The sequence below is a fragment of the Drosophila mauritiana genome, chromosome 2R (genome assembly GCF_004382145.1).
Source record: "Drosophila mauritiana strain mau12 chromosome 2R, ASM438214v1, whole genome shotgun sequence".
Classification (NCBI taxonomy): domain Eukaryota; kingdom Metazoa; phylum Arthropoda; class Insecta; order Diptera; family Drosophilidae; genus Drosophila; species Drosophila mauritiana.
Genome location: NC_046668.1, coordinates 1,881,975 through 1,897,436, shown reverse-complemented (window position 1 = coordinate 1,897,436; position 15,462 = coordinate 1,881,975). Strand labels below are relative to the sequence as shown.

The 15,462-nt window shown below is 39.2% G+C and overlaps 2 protein-coding genes and 1 long non-coding RNA gene across 4 annotated transcripts; 2 read left to right on the top strand and 1 right to left on the bottom strand.

The window, feature by feature from the left end:
• The first annotated feature begins 206 nt into the window (after positions 1-206).
• On the top strand, positions 207-1,997 carry LOC117135593 (asparagine synthetase domain-containing protein CG17486). The gene has a single exon (XM_033295928.1). The coding sequence runs from the start codon at positions 245-247 to the stop codon at positions 1,937-1,939; it is 1,695 nt and encodes a 564-aa protein (XP_033151819.1). The 5' UTR covers positions 207-244; the 3' UTR covers positions 1,940-1,997.
• Positions 1,998-2,118: 121 nt separating this feature from the next.
• Positions 2,119-6,711, bottom strand: LOC117135595. Of its 2 annotated transcripts, none has more exons than XR_004459047.1 (3): positions 6,306-6,711; positions 2,769-6,192; positions 2,119-2,477 (listed from the first exon to the last, which is right to left on the bottom strand). It is a non-coding gene; the product is annotated as an uncharacterized LOC117135595 (long non-coding RNA). The 2 variants fall into 2 exon arrangements; XR_004459046.1 differs by having other exon boundaries at positions 2,121-2,477; positions 2,769-5,090; positions 5,175-6,711.
• A 4,511-nt stretch (positions 6,712-11,222) lies between these two features.
• On the top strand, positions 11,223-15,035 carry LOC117135594 (zinc finger BED domain-containing protein 1-like). Its single transcript, XM_033295929.1, has 2 exons — positions 11,223-13,394; positions 13,462-15,035. The coding sequence occupies exons 1-2, from the start codon at positions 13,191-13,193 to the stop codon at positions 14,350-14,352; spliced, it is 1,095 nt and encodes a 364-aa protein (XP_033151820.1). The 5' UTR covers positions 11,223-13,190; the 3' UTR covers positions 14,353-15,035.
• Positions 15,036-15,462: the final 427 nt, after the last annotated feature.

Here is a 15,462-nt window from a genome sequence, read left to right as displayed (position 1 = left end):
AAATTTTGCCACGCCCACTCTCTAGTCGGGGACAAGAACTAGAATATAGCATCCTCTCTTGTTTTTGATTTCGTCCCTAATTATTAATGTTCCATGTTTCTTATTTAAATATTCCTCAAACGCCACAATGTTGTTGACGCTATCTTGACGCTCACACTTAAATTGTTTATGGTCAAATATATGTGTATGCCTGATAGTACTACCAAATATATTTTTTTGATATCTTTCCTATTTAAACGTAACAATGTGTGGAATATTTTGCTCAGTCGTGAACAATGTTCCTGTAAACTCCTTCAATATTCCGAGCGCTCTGAAAGTAATTCTGAAAAATCGTGGTCCAGATGTGCAAGACGAGGTGGTTATAGATTATGGTTTTGGAAAAATTTTATTTGCGGGCTTCGTATTATGGCAACAAGGGGAAAGTGTGCAAAAGCAACCAGTGGTGGAGGACGATTTTATATTTCTTTTCAATGGAGACATTTACAATACATCAAAGCCTGAATATATGTCTGACACGTCTTGGATAGCGGAAAGACTAGCTGAATGCCGTTGTGAAGAACAAAATATTTTGAAGACACTTAAGCGATTGGAGGGACCACATTGTTTAATAATTTATGACAAACGAGAACAAATCCTTTACTTTAGTCGCGACGCACTTGGAAGAAATTCACTATTAATTGAACGCACACGTAATGGCTTTCAATTATTGAGCACATCACATATTGAAGATAAAAAAATTTCACTGGAATTGCCCTCATTGGGTCTTTTTCGAGTTAAACTAAATGATCTGAATTCATGCGTATTGTATCCATGGCAGCCCCTCAATGATTATTCTGCTCAGCTTTTACGCAATCTTGATCTTGCGATTGGGTGGAAAACTGCAGTAGAGAGTCCAATTTTGCCAGATTGGATATTAAATTGCAACCCCGCATTTAGTTATAACTTCTATGAATTTCAATACATCAAAAATGACGTAAACCTTTTTAAAAAGCTAATAGATCAGCCAGAAATTAAGGATACTCTTTCTATAATCCATACACTGCTATCCGATTCGATAAAAAATCGTGTTAGAAACATGGCTCCATTTTGCAGACTCTGCATGCCAAAATTAAATATATCGCCTCCATGCAGACACGCAAAATTGTGTATTTTATTTTCGGGTGGCCTTGACTGTACAATTTTGGCCTTGCTGGCCAACCAATTCGTACCAGTAAATGAACCCATCGAACTTATCAATGTTGCTTTCGAAAGCGTTAAGGGCCAAAATATATCGGAGAAGCTATGGGATGTACCAGATAGAAAAACGTCATTAGTATCTGTCAATGAACTAAAACAGCTTTGTCCGGAGAGGTGCTGGGATCTACTGGAAGTGAATGTAACAAGACTTGAATTGCAGCAGCACCTAATATCACGTATAAAGCATCTGATATATCCGCTAGATACGGTATTAGATGAGAGTCTTGGATGTGCCTTCTGGTTTGCTTCGCATTGCACTCACTCTACTGCTAGAGTCGCCCTTATCGGAAGTGGGGCAGATGAACTATTTGGTGGGTATACCCGCTATCGCAACAGTTTTAAGCGTTGTCTGGGCAACGATCTGGAGCACCAACTTGCTGTGCAAAACGAACTTGAAAGGGACTGGCAACGTATTTCGGCCCGTAATTTATCCAGAGACGACCGCATTATTGCAGATACTGGTAAAACAGCAAGATCTCCATTCATCGAAGAGAACTTTGTAAAATTTATAAGATCGTTAGAAGTGTATCAAAAATGTTGCTTTGGTTTCCCCGAAGGAGTCGGCGATAAATTACTTCTGAGACTTTATGGCTATCAAATCGGTTTGCGAGATGTTGTGTTCCTAAAGAAAAGGGCTATTCAATTTGGGTCCCGGATTGCAAACAAAAAACAAAATGGCGCTCATCAATCTGATTATCTTTAACTTAAGCTTGTAAACGATTCATCTTTTCAGTCAATAAAAAGTTTAATCGATTCCACAATTATTTTCGACAATTCCAGCCCCAGCCTGATCGTAATTTTTTTTATCGCACACATGCCACCAGCACTTTTGAAACACAATTATGGTCGTGTCGAAGAAGAATCCGCCAGATTTATTTCAATGGTGAAGACACAAGAATGTTTTGGTTTTTCTGGAGCATAGCTCCGTTTATATTTATTGTTACTTCTTTCTTTTGTTGTCCAAATTCAACTGATTCTTAATGCTAATACAATATTCCTCTTAGCCTTTGAAGTGCGCCTTAGCTACCCGGTGAAGCCAGCAGAGAAGCGGCTGCATGTATATATGGTGGGGTGAGAAAGAATGCTATGTGCGCACATTATGTACGTAGCGGCATTTGGCTAACGCGGGAATGCAGTGCCCTCCACGAGTGGGCGATCATAAGCATCATAAGCAGCGGGAGTCTTTAAGGTCCTCTTTTTCTCTCTCTTGCACTCTTACGTCTGCACTTTGGCGTGGCATTCTGCAATAAAGAGTTGTTTAGTTCACTTTTGTAACATATGCATACTGCATACGCACATCTATGCTCAATTATCACTGTAGCCAACAGAAAATCGACTTCGATCATAATTGCCGTGTTATTTAAAATAGCAATTTAATGAGCTTAGGTAATTTGCGCAAATCAAACAAATTTATTTAAAATTTTAAATTTTATTAAATCGCTGTAGCTACAGAGTGCGTTGGCTAGGCTACAAAGTCTTGAAGACAATTTTTAAACAACGTGCAATGAAAATTTCAAATAAGGTTTATTTACCATACAAGATTGCATATATAGTTATATTTGGTCGCGGATATAGGTAACTAACAGACTGTTGCCCCTAATTTGCGCCAGTTTGTTGTTAGTGCCATGTTACATTTAACATACTGCAATTTTTAAAATGGAAGGCGACTGTAATATATAATAATTACAGCTGAGCTGATCGGTGATCCTCAAGAAAAATTCAGAAAAAATTCGCACCAAGGTCGAAAACTTGATTTTGAATTGAAAGTATTTTAAGTGAGATGTAGCAGCAAACCGTTAAATAACAAGCTTTTAACAAAAATGGTTATTTTATACTGTTTTATAATGAATTTTTTATTTTTACAAACAACAGAGAGCTTTAAAAAAGCTTTCCGTTTTGATCGCATTAAAACTCTCTCTTATTGATTCATATTGAAATGTAGTGGTGGCCGTCCATTGGCGTAGTCACGAACCAGGCAAGCCGATATGTGATCGATATACACATGAGATTACCAAATATAAAAAAATACAAAAAGATACAAAATAATAAATAAAGAAAATTGATGAACCGTGGTGGTAACATTTCCCCCAAGTAAACAGCTACAGCGGTTTACTTAGATATCTGTAATACAATGCAGTAGAGCTTTTTATCGTATCTGAACATCTTTTGCTGTTCAGACTTCCACAATTCTTCCTTTGGGCCACAGGTTCCTTGGGAGATTATCGTCCACTATAATTACTATGTCTCCGACGTATAGTGGTGGTCGTTTTGAAAATCATTTGAACCGTCTAGTGATGATTGGCGTTTACTCCTTTACCCATCTCTTTCAAAACTGGTCTGGTTATTCCTTAATCTGATACCAACGTTGTGTTGCGTTTGACTCACTTGTAACCAGTGGCTTGTAGCCATCTGCAGATTTAAGTTGTAGGTGATTGGGCGTCAGCGCGTCATCGTCCTCTGCCTCAATAGATACAAAAGTTAAGGGGCGTTAGTTTATTATGTACTCTGCACTCATCAAAGCATTCCTAAGTGTCTCGTCGTTGTAGTTGGAGTTAGGTGTAATGGATCGAATCAAGCGCTCCCACGCTCCGCCCATATGGGGATTGAAGCGCCACTTGGTCTGGTCATATTTAACAACAAGTTTTCCGAAGTCCACCTTTTTTAGTTCTTCCTTCCCCACCTTCTCTGTTGCCTTGAAATTTGTGTCATTATCTGAGAATATTTTCCTCGGTGTTCCTTCGTCGGGACATGAAGTTAGTAAGACACATCGCACAAGAGCTGGTATCCAAGCTGTAGGCTATTCCTATATGCCCAACGATTTACCCCGGTCACGAGTATAGGTCCGAAAATTCTACCCCGGTGTGGGTAAATGGGCTCTCACATATGGCGACCCTGCCAGGTGACAATGATGCCATTTCGGCAGGTGGTTCCGGGACGGCGTAATTGGTTTTAGATCTCTTACAACATTTTCGGACCGCAATACGACACGCAATTGAGGAATAAAACAATGGCTTCAATGGCATATGGGGATTGAAGCGCCACTTGGTCTGGTCATATTTAACAACAAGTTTTCCGAAGTCCACCTTTTTTAGTTCTTCCTTCCCCAACTTCTCTGTTGCCTTGAAATTTGTGTCATTATCTGAGAATATTTTCCTCGGTGTTCCTTCGTCGGGACATGAAGTTAGTAAGACACATCGCACAAGAGCTGGTATCCAAGCTGTAGGCTATTCCTATATGCCCAACGATTTACCCCGGTCACGAGTATAGGTCCGAAAATTCTACCCCGGTGTGGGTAAATGGGCTCTCACATATGGCGACCCTGCCAGGTGGCAATGATGCCATTTCGGCAGGTGGTTCCGGGACGGCGTAATTGGTTTTAGATCTCTTACAACATTTTCGGACCGCAATACGACACGCAATTGAGGAATAAAACAATGGCTTCGTATTTGATTAATGGTCCCTTTGTGGAGCATGTGATGATTCCACTTTCGTGGAAGTCCTTTACTATAAGAAACGTGATGTGATGGCGCTTTGGCAAAACAATTTTTGGTTATTGGAATCTGACCGGCCTTGGTTCCGAAATCGTCGATGTAAACGTTTAGTCCGATTAAACAGCTTGGCATTTGTATGACTCCGTTTGACTGAAGTATGTCGATTTCTGATTTGAAGGTATCTCTTGGAGCTTCCCTAAACTGTATGCCCTTTGCATCTAGCTCGAAGGATGGCTAGATATAGGAGGAACGTAGCGGTCGCTCGACGTTTAATTGAATCGCTGGTATGTGAAGCAAGACAAGCATCCTAAGGGTCAAATATTGACATCTAGATTTGCAGAACCTCTCGTTTTGTTTGGTGTGCTGATTCGGAGAGAACGTGTTTTTTTATTCGCTCAGATGTGAAAAAATATTTAAACTTGCCAGTTTTCGGTTACCAAAACATACCGAGAACTTTCTGTATGACTCCGAGCTCCTTGAGTGTTTGCGTATCTGGCGAAGAATCCTGTATTTGTTTCAAGGCTTCTAGTTAGTTAAACGCCCAGTTCCCTGTATGAAAGCCAACGTCAGAGTTTATGTCTCGGAGTTTGAAGGTTACATCGATCGCTTCTACTTCGGTAGCTAGGCTGTATTCGTATTCATCGCCGTACTGTGCTTCTGTAATTTCGTCAAATGCTCGGGGCTCTCTAGTTTGTGTTCCTTCGCATTCTCATATCGAACAAAGTGTGCAATACATGAAGAACAGGATATTTCGAAGGTAATTTATTTTATCACAAATATTTTTTTTTGCTTTTGTTTCCTTATTTAACAAAAAAAAAAATAAAAAATATTGGGAAGTACCAAATGCGCTCATTTTTTACAATCATGTTGTCACTGGAAAACTCGACTACATAGCCTTTCTCTAGCAGTTGTTCATTTGTAGTTCAATCTTAGTGTAAAAGTCAGTTTCTTAGCTGACTTTTGTTTTTAGACAGTTTACTCAAAGCGGTGTTATAGCTTTCCGGTACGTCCGGACGACAATATGCTAGTGAGAGCTTTTCCGTCATCGATGGAACGAAATGTTTTAAAATAAACAGAGTCCACGTTATAGATTGTTTTATGGCTTTATTAATTGTTTTAAATGCACTGACAGTGATGGATGGAATATGCGACTTTGGGTCTGATGGAGCCTTGTTGTCCCCAGCCAAGCATGCACTTTGAATCGATTGGCTCGTACCACTTTCCTTCTTCTATTTTTCGAGCTACGTCTAGCTTCCAGTTATTCGTACCAATCAAGAGCATTGGTTCAGCATTCCAATAGGATTTCAAAGGAATTCCATTTACACATTTACGTTGACGACCTGCTAAACCCAAGTTCTTGACGGTGTGAACGTCATTTTGCCAGTAAGATTTTGTTTCGTCTGCCCCAGAGACTTAAATATTGAAACGAACTGAGTTTCTTTCCATCCTGGCTTTGATAAGTCCACTGCATACATAATGGATAATACTTAAACGCTTAAAGAGCACGTAGCCTATGAGTGTCTCCGAGGATCCACTCTAATATTGAAAATCCTTTGAATGTTTCTTTATGGAGCATACCTGCGTTTATTTTATAGTTAGACTCGTGTCAGTGGTAAAACTCGACTGATTCTTAAAGCTAATACAATATTCTTCTTAGGCTATGAAGTGCGCCTTCGCTGCCTGGTGAATGTATATGTATTATATATGTATGTTAAAAGAGTTGAGCGAAAATGCTATGTGCGCACAGTATGTATATAGCTGCATTTGGTTAGCGTGGGAATGCTGACCATGCATTTGTGCAGTGTGCTTCATAAGCAGACGATCATATAACGCTTCCACTTGAACATTATTGTTTATGCTAGAACTGCCAATGCCTATGTAATTATGTTATTGATTTATGCAAGTATTCTGAGTACATTTCACTCTATGTAAATATGTACTCTAAATATATATGTACGAATACCACATCTCCCTCCTTTTAAAAATAACGTAACATAGTGTAGTTATTTTATTCTATTATTATTATTTTTTTTTTTTTTGACATCTTCAATTGTATTTTTCCATTATTATAATGCTTTTTGTATTAAATCATGACGTCATTTATGAATAAAAAACTTTTAAAATATAAAAATTTTTTTGAATTAAAAAAAAAAATTTTTTTAAATTTAAAATCTAAATTATGACCTACTTCATTTCTTAATAGAACTTTATCTCCTATTCTAACTTTATTTCTATATTTCTTGTTTGTAAATCATAATTTTCCTTACTTTTTCTTTTATGCTCTTCAAGCATAGTTCCAGCTCTTTTATATGCTACTTCTAATCTATATTTACTTTCCTTAGCATTTTATATCTGACGATAGTCAATTACTAATCTCCATTTCTTTTTATCTGAGTCTGGAAGATATTTTTTTGGGACTAATAGTTATTGACTATTGTATTCTGATACGGATGGTTCGACTATTTTATCATTGATCAATTTTTGTACTTGTTCTTGAATTTCGTTTTTTTCACTATGAGTATTTATATAATTTTTAATATACACTGGCTCATCATCTTTCAATCTCAATCTTTGTTTGTATAAATTATTAGCCGATATTGGTTCTGCAGTTAGGCATATTAGATATATTGTATCTGTATGTCTACTTCAAAGCTTTTTCAGTTGGGTTCTGAATTGTGGTGGAAAGTTTTTGACAACTGAGGCATGACAGCTTGTTCTTTAAGTTGCTTCCATCTACTAGTTTATCAGTATGGTGCGTATTTAATATTTGGACATAAACATCGTTTGATGTTGAAATGGTATTCGCTACATAAATACCTGTATCTATTTCATGGTTTGGGATCAATATATTTGTATCTTCAATTGAAGTTATATTCATTTTTCGGAAAACTTATGATCTCGTTGGTAATAATATTGTATGTTGTTGGAACATAAATCGGAAATTTTAAATTATTGGGTCTGATTATAAACCAATCTTCTTTTGGTTTGAAGAAGTATAAAATCAATGCCAATTATTCCATCACATGGTATGGGAAATTGTTGATTAACAATATGAAAATTGTGAGGAATTATATATTTATCTGTTTGTAGCTCTATTGAGGATTCAATAATCTCTGGGCTTATACCTTGAATATTTACTATACTGTTATCTTGTATATTATTGAAGTAGTCGGCTTCTTCTTTTAGTATTGAAATATCTGCACCTGTGTCAACTAAGAAAGTTAATCTCTTTCCTGTTGTCACGTGGTCATACTTAGTGGATTGATTGAATGTAAATTAAAATTGTTACTCTTTCTTTATTTAAAAAAATAAATTTTATGTTTAATATTAAATTTTTACCTTTTCAATTATACTATTACGAGACACTTTGTTGGTAGCTTATCTTTAGCTTCGAGCTGTTGACGATCTCGTCCCTATTCAGACTTTTTTTTTTTTTAACTTATTGCGTTATTTATTGGATCTTCTCTTTTTGTGAGACTAACAATAATTATTCAAATCTTATTATATAACTTATATTAATTACAATGTGAAGTAATTGAGAGAAGTAATTAGAGACGGCCCTAGGATTTCTTTGCTGGGCTGGAGAATCTTTGCGCTTCAGTCGGATTTTCGTGTGCGGCGAGCTTTGCTTGATGTTTACTTTTTTTCATCTGAATTTCCTCATTGACAAGGTTTATGTGGAGGTCTCTATGGATGCTTTCGCTGCGTAGGTACCATGGTGCCCCAGTGATAGTTCGCAGAATCGTGGACTGAGCTCGCTGTATGATTTCAATGTTGGTTTTTGAAGCGTTTCCCCATAGTTCACAGCCGTATGTCCAGATGGGTTTCAGCACGGTATTGTAGAAGAGTACTTTGTATTCCAGACTAAGGGGAGAGTTGTAATTAATAAGCCAGTGAAGATTGGCTGCTTTAAGCTTCATATGAGTCCTCTTAGATTCTATATGTCGCCGCCAGGTGAGGCGTCTATCTAGGTGAACGCCGAGATATGTTACAACGTCTGCTTGTGGGATAAATGTATTGTTCAGGGTACAGGGTGGGCAGGTTAGTCTGTTCAGTGTGAAGGTTACATGTCTGCTTTTGGTCTCGTTTATCTTAATGCGCCAGTCCGCAAACCATCTTTCCACTATTTTAAGATGGCAGGCAAGTTGCTCTGTTGCCTTTGCTGGGCATCTAGATCGGCTAAGTATTGCGGTATCGTCAGCAAACGTAGAGGTTGTGAGCTGATAGTTTGTAGGCATGTCTGCTGTGAATAGGGTGTAAAGAACGGGGCCCAGTACACTACCTTGGGGGACTCCAGCATTGATAACGCGGTCGTGTGAAGTCGAACTGTTACACCTGGTTGAGAACACTCTTTTGAAGAGATAAGATTCGAACACTTGTGCGTGTTCTGGGGAAGCAGTTTTGTTATCTTGTACATTAGTCCTTCCAGCCAGACTCGGTCAAATGCTTGTGCAACATCTAAGAATATAGCTGAACAGTATTCCCGGTGCTCAAAAGCGGTACGATTGACCTGTTCGATCGTTCCGTGATTTTTGCGAAAGCCAAACTGATGCGATGGTATTGTATTTCGCCTTCTTAAGTAGGGAGTTAGTTGTTTTAAAAATGCCTTTTCAAACAGTTTCGAGAGACACGTTAGGAGACTGATTGGTCTGTAGGATGAGGGTTGCGTTTTGTCTTTGCCTGGCTTGGGAATCATTACTATAACCGCCTTTTTCCACCTTTGGGGATAGTATCCAAGTTTCGTAATAGCGTTGAAGAGATGGCATAAGGTCAGAACCGCACACGGTGGGAGTTCTATGATCATTTTTGGTGCCACCAAGTCATGTCCAGGTGATTTTTTGGGATTAAGATCTTTTATGATAGATGCTGTCGCACTTTGGCTGAATGTTACTGGATTTATAGAGGGCAAGCTTTTAGTTACTACAGGGAGGACAAATGAGTTGCTAGCAGGATTTGGTTGGAATACTTTCTGAAGGTGATCGGCGAGCGCATTAGCTCTATCTTCGTCGCTGCGTATCCAGCTTCCAGAGGCACCTCGCAGTGGAACGACTGTTTCTGCCGGTGGCTGTATGCTTTTGTGTGCTTTCCACAAAGGGTTCCTTTTGCTGGTGGGCGATAGTTGTTTGATATATAGATGCTGGGCGTTGGCTTCCTCAAGCTTAAGTGCCCTGGTTAGTTTACGTGTTGCTATTTTTAGATGTTCTTTAGCCGTTGGGGATCTATGATTCTGCCATTCTCTTCTTAGTCTTCGTTTTTCAAGTACTAGCTGTTCGATTTCACGATTTATCTTGCTATGATTTGTCATTTTGTGTGTGTCTGGAGGTGTAGAGGCCTTGGCTGCAGCAACAAGTTTTTCCTCTATCGATTTGACCAGGCGATCAACATCCTCATCGGTGAATACTGTTTGAGTTGGTTCCATGTGAGTACAAACATATTTCACGTACCTTGCCCAGTTGGTCCTGTTGCCTGTCAGCCTGTAGGGCCGCTCAGTTATATGTGGTCGGTGCCAGAGAGTAAGTAGAACTGGAGAGTGATCAGATGATAGTTCTGCAAGTGACTCGGCCGTAATATTATTTCTTGGAATCTTTCTTGTTATTGCGAAGTCAATGAGATCCGGTAGCTTATTTGGATCTGCTGGTCAGTATGTAGGCCTACCCGGAGTCACATGATCGAGCTTGTTTCGCGGCTTAATGAGCGCGTTGTAAAGTTGTTTGCCCTTTGGGGTCAGAAGACGTGATCCCCAGTGCGTATGCTTGGCATTGTAGTCACCGGCCGCTATGAATCGCTCACCGAGTGAGTTGAAAAATTCCGAGAATTTGTCCTCAGAAACTACAAAACGAGGTGGGCAGTAGACTGCGGCCAGAGTGACGGGGCCGCTGCTGGATTGCATGCTTATGGAAGTGGATTGCAGGTAGTCCATTTCAGTTCTGTTATAAAGGTGGTGGTTGATGCGACTTCTGATAAGTATACCAGTGCCCCCATGGGCTTTGCCGTCCGGATGGTTTGTGGCGTAGAATAAGTATCCTGGGATATGGAAGCTGTGCTTGTCTGTTAGATGTGTCTCGGAGAGGAGCATGACGTCAATATTTTTTTCGAATAAGAACTGGGCAAGTTCGTTTTATGCCGTGAAACGCCATTCGCGTTCCACATAGATATTTGAAGTGGAGACATTATATTGATTTGAATGACAGAAGAAGCTGTATCAGCATATTTTGGTTTCGCATAAGCTCTTGCATTGTGGTTTGCATGAATGTCATAAACTCTTTTAGGGTTTGCTGGAGTGAGATCATCATCGTTTCAATGCCAGTTGATATATGCTGCGTTTGTTCGTTCAAGGTAGTTATTTTCTGTTCTTGCCGAGTAGAAGTCGACTTTTGTGTTAGCGGATTCACGGATTTAATTCCCGATTTTAAGGCACTAGCGAAGGAAACGCTAGGACTGGTACGATTTGTAGGGGGGGGGGGGGGGGGGGTGCAGTGTAGGACGGGTCCGATTGTGGCGGAGTGTGAGCGATGAGGGTGGTCTGAGCGCGTATTGATTCTCCGCGTTTGTTAGGGCGGTTCTTTAGTTCCTTGTATACTACACAGCCACGCCAGTTCGCTGTGTGACTTTCACCGCAGTTGCTGCACATTTTAACAGAGATGTCTTCCTTGTTCTTATGGCAGTTCGCTGTGCTATGAGCTTCACTACAGACTACGCAAATAGATTTCAGCGTACAGTACGCCTTAGTGTGGCCATATTCTTGGCAGTTAGTGCACTGCACTGGGCGATTGCGCTTGTGTGGCTCTTCCACTGTGATACGCCGATGCAGTAGGAGCTGTAACTTGTAGATTGGATGAACTTCATTTTTTTTCAGTGTCTGGCGCTCTGGCTCCAACTCGATTTTGAACATTGGTTGTGGTTCCTTATTTTTGTTTAATATGTTCATGACCATTTTTGCACTAAAGTTCTTTTTTTTTGAGCGCTTCTGCGATTTCAGTGGTCGAAACAGTCAATCCATTTGAGAACAACCTGTAGGCCCCTTGCGCTTTTTAGTTAGTATGTATAAAAGTTTTTTCCTGCTTCATCCAAGAATTTGGTTAGTAGACGATGGCTATCCTCGGTTTCTATTTGAACCTTTGTTTCATTTATGTTCCCTTTTCTTAAGGGTATTACGTAAAATAAGTTTTCTCCTATAAGTGTGGCTATTTTGTTCACTAATGCACTTGAGCTTTTTTCGCGAATGTATATTGGAGGAGGCTTGACCTTCTTAGGTGACTTTGCCGGTTGTATACTTTCATCAGTAGAATTTGCCAGCAGCTCAAATCTGTTGGTGTTTTCTGGCGTTTTGTTAGTGAGCATGTTAGCATTGTCGCGTGTAATTTTTGATTTGTTTTCTGTTTGTTGACTTTTGTAATTTTGAGGGCTAAGTTTTCTTTTTATTGTTATGTAGCGATCCAATCCAGTCTGTATGGTGGACCCGGCGTTCTTGTTTACGTTTTGGCTTGCTGATAGCGCAGCAGAACCGTTAAATTGTGTTTTTGTTTTGATCGCTGGCTCAGTAGGAGCAAATGCTTGCGTCGACGAAATTGAGCGAGCTGACTATACCGTTCCAGTTGTTGTTGTGATTGCAGTTGCAGTGGCTGTTGTTGTCACAGTACTAGTCACCGTAGGTAACCGTAAAGAAATTTCGCAAGTTTTTGGAGATTGGGGGTTTTGTGACAGTAGTGAGGGAGAGCAAGAACGCGCTCTTTCTTGAGTTATTGGCAATGGTAAACTTGTCGGGTTATGGGTGATTGACCGCTCGCTGTCTGCAGAAGTCGCGGAGACATAAGAGAAGTACGCGTTGTTTCGTTGCAATGAGAGCCGGCGATCGTCTTGCTCGCGTTGTCGCTGAACGCGAGTGTCTTTCTGGTTCATAGTGTAAAACTACTTGCTTATACTATTTCAAACACAGAATATGTATTCGAGCGATGGTGCATCGCACAGAGCGTCTCTTTCGCTTTCGATTTATTTGTTTGTATTATATTAATAACCATTCACTTCACTAAAAACAACCGATTTTATACGGAGCTCGATGAAAACACGTCTTCACACGTCAGCGACCATATGAATATATGATTCAGACTAGTGTTGTGTCGTTCGTGAACGAACGAACTAAATTGAACTATTCACCAAACTGAACGAACGAACTAGGTCTGCCTTTATAGTTCAATATAGTTCGATAGTTCAATTTAGTTCACTTAGTTCAATATAGTTCACTTAGTTCACGTCGTTCATTTTGATCTCTTACCCTGATCGTTCGTTCGTTGTTCACTTAGTTCGATAGGTCGGTCTGAGTTCACTTAGTTCGATAGGTCGGTCTGAGTTCACTTAGTTCGATAGGTTGGTCTTAGTTCATTTAGTTCGAAAGTTCGCTTATCGAATAAGCTGATTAATTTTCGCATACATTTAAAACTACGGTTTACAAGTTTGTGCGTATCTATGGCTTCAAAACGAAAGCATAGCAAAGTTTGGAATTTCTTTGATTCAGTGGATGAGAAGAGTGCTAAATGCAAATACTGCAAAACTGTGCTTAGTGTGGCTGGTGGATCGCAAGGAAACTTATCGCGTCACCTTAAAAATAAGCACCCAGCAGCTTTGGAGGAAACAAAGCGTCAAACCAATGAAAGCCGACAGGAAGCAAATGTAAACATAATATTTTGATTTATTCATTTAAGTAGGCTTACTAAATTCTTGATTTCTTTTAACATAGACTCCTCAGATAATTGGACCCCAACAGCAAGTAATAACTTCGTTCATTCAACGACCACCGGCTGCCGGGAAAGCTGAGAAAATTGATAGGCAACTAGTTCGTATGATTGCAAAAGGTCATCATGCATTGCGAATTGTAGAAGAGCCTGATTTCAAGCAGCTCATAGATGATGTGTCTAATTGCCCCGGATACAAGATGCCCACTCGAAAAACGCTGTCCAACGTGCTTCTTCCAAAGCTTCGGGACGAAATTGTTGGTAGCGTCAAAGAAAAAATGGAGCTGGCATCTGCAGTTTGTTTGACAACGGATTGTTGGACCTCTCTTGCAAATGAAAGTTATATTGCTGTTACAGCTCATTTTATTGAGAGTGAGGCAACTGTTATGATTGCATGCGAGGCATTCGTTGAGCAGCACAGTGGTCAAAATCTGTGCGCATTTTTACAAAAAATAGCAGAAAGATGGAGTATAGAGAACAAAATATCTGCTGTGGTTTCCGATAATGCTGCAAATATTGTCAATGCCATTAAAACAGGAAATTGGCCACATATACCATGTTTTGCACATAGCTTGAACCTAATTGTGCAAAAAGGACTCCGCGAAATCAGCGTTGTACAAAACAAAGTCAAATTCATTGTGGAGTTTTTCAATCGTAGCACTTTCGGCCTTAAGAAGCTGAAGTCAACTCAAACCCAATTGAACTTGCCCGATCTCAAATTGATTCAAGATGTGTCAACTCGTTGGAATTCAACTTTTAAAATGCTAGAAAGGCTTGTTGTGTTGAAAGATGCTCTTATATTAACACTTTCTACTCTGCGTTCTGAATTAAACTTATCTCAGAATGAGTGGGCGATAGTAGAAGAGTTACTGCCTATATTAAAACCATTCATGTAGGTAACAGAAGAAATATCAGCAGAAAAGAATGTAACCCTTTCAAAGGTTATAGTTCTTGCGATTTTGCTACAGAACTGTTTGAATAACAAAACGCCTAAGGATAAATGTGTTGCTGCACTTGTTGCAGTTCTAAAAGCTGAGATGAATCGACGATTTTGCAAGCTGGAAAGTAACGAACTCTACGCAGAGAGTAACATTTTAGATCCTCGATTTAAAGGTCGTTGGTTCAAGTCAAAAGAAGAATACGAAAAAGCTGTTTGTAATCTTAAAAGGAAAGTAACTCCAATTCGTCTCAACAGCGAAAATTATGAATTCGAATCACCTGCGTTTGAAACTAATTCAGCCAATCAGAGTTCGGTTTGGTGTGATTTTGACAGTGAGTTCAAGAACACGACAAAGGCTGCAAACACTACCGGTTCTGCCGAGAAAGAGATGGAAAAATACCTCGAAGAGGAATTTATACCGAGGACTGCTGACCCTTTGGTTTGGTGGGAACAAAGAAAGAAATTGTATCCGCATCTATATTCTTACAGCCTTAAGCGACTATGCCTTATGGCTACATCAGTTCCTTGCGAACGCCTATTTTCAAGTGCTGGGGAAATTATCCGAAAAAGACGGATGCTACTAAAACCTAATAAAGTGGAAAATCTAATGTTCTTTCATAGCAACATGTAGATGGATCACAGGTATAAACATAATTTTATCATATGTTATTGAAAATGTTCCCTAATAAACTTCTCTATTCTCTTTTCAGAAATCAAATAAATGCATTAAAATTACTATATTATCTGTTTGTAAACTCTTTATTATTTCTTATTATTATTATGTATAAGTGTTTTTGACATAAATTGAATAAATAATATTAATTTTCAATGACAGCATTGTATGAAATAAATTCATAACATTTTTTTTTTTTGAAGCACCTTTAAGCAAGTTTAAAAAATGAACGATTGAACTAAATGAACGACCTAGTTCATTGATTTTAAACGAACGAACGAACTTATTCCTCAAATTGAACTAGGATTACCCAACACTAATTCAGACTGATCTTCAAATTCTAAGTCCTAATGCAATCAACCTCGGCCAGAAGCTTTTCTTTTGAAAAATTAC

Coding starts and splice junctions, on each gene's coding strand:
- LOC117135593 (XM_033295928.1), top strand. CDS start 245: ATGTGTGGAATATTTTGCTCAGTCGTGAACAATGTTCCTGTAAACTCC.
- LOC117135594 (XM_033295929.1), top strand. CDS start 13,191: ATGGCTTCAAAACGAAAGCATAGCAAAGTTTGGAATTTCTTTGATTCA. Junction 13,395..13,461: donor AAAGCCGACAGGAAGCAAAT/GTAAACATAATA, acceptor CTTTTAACATAG/ACTCCTCAGATAATTGGACC.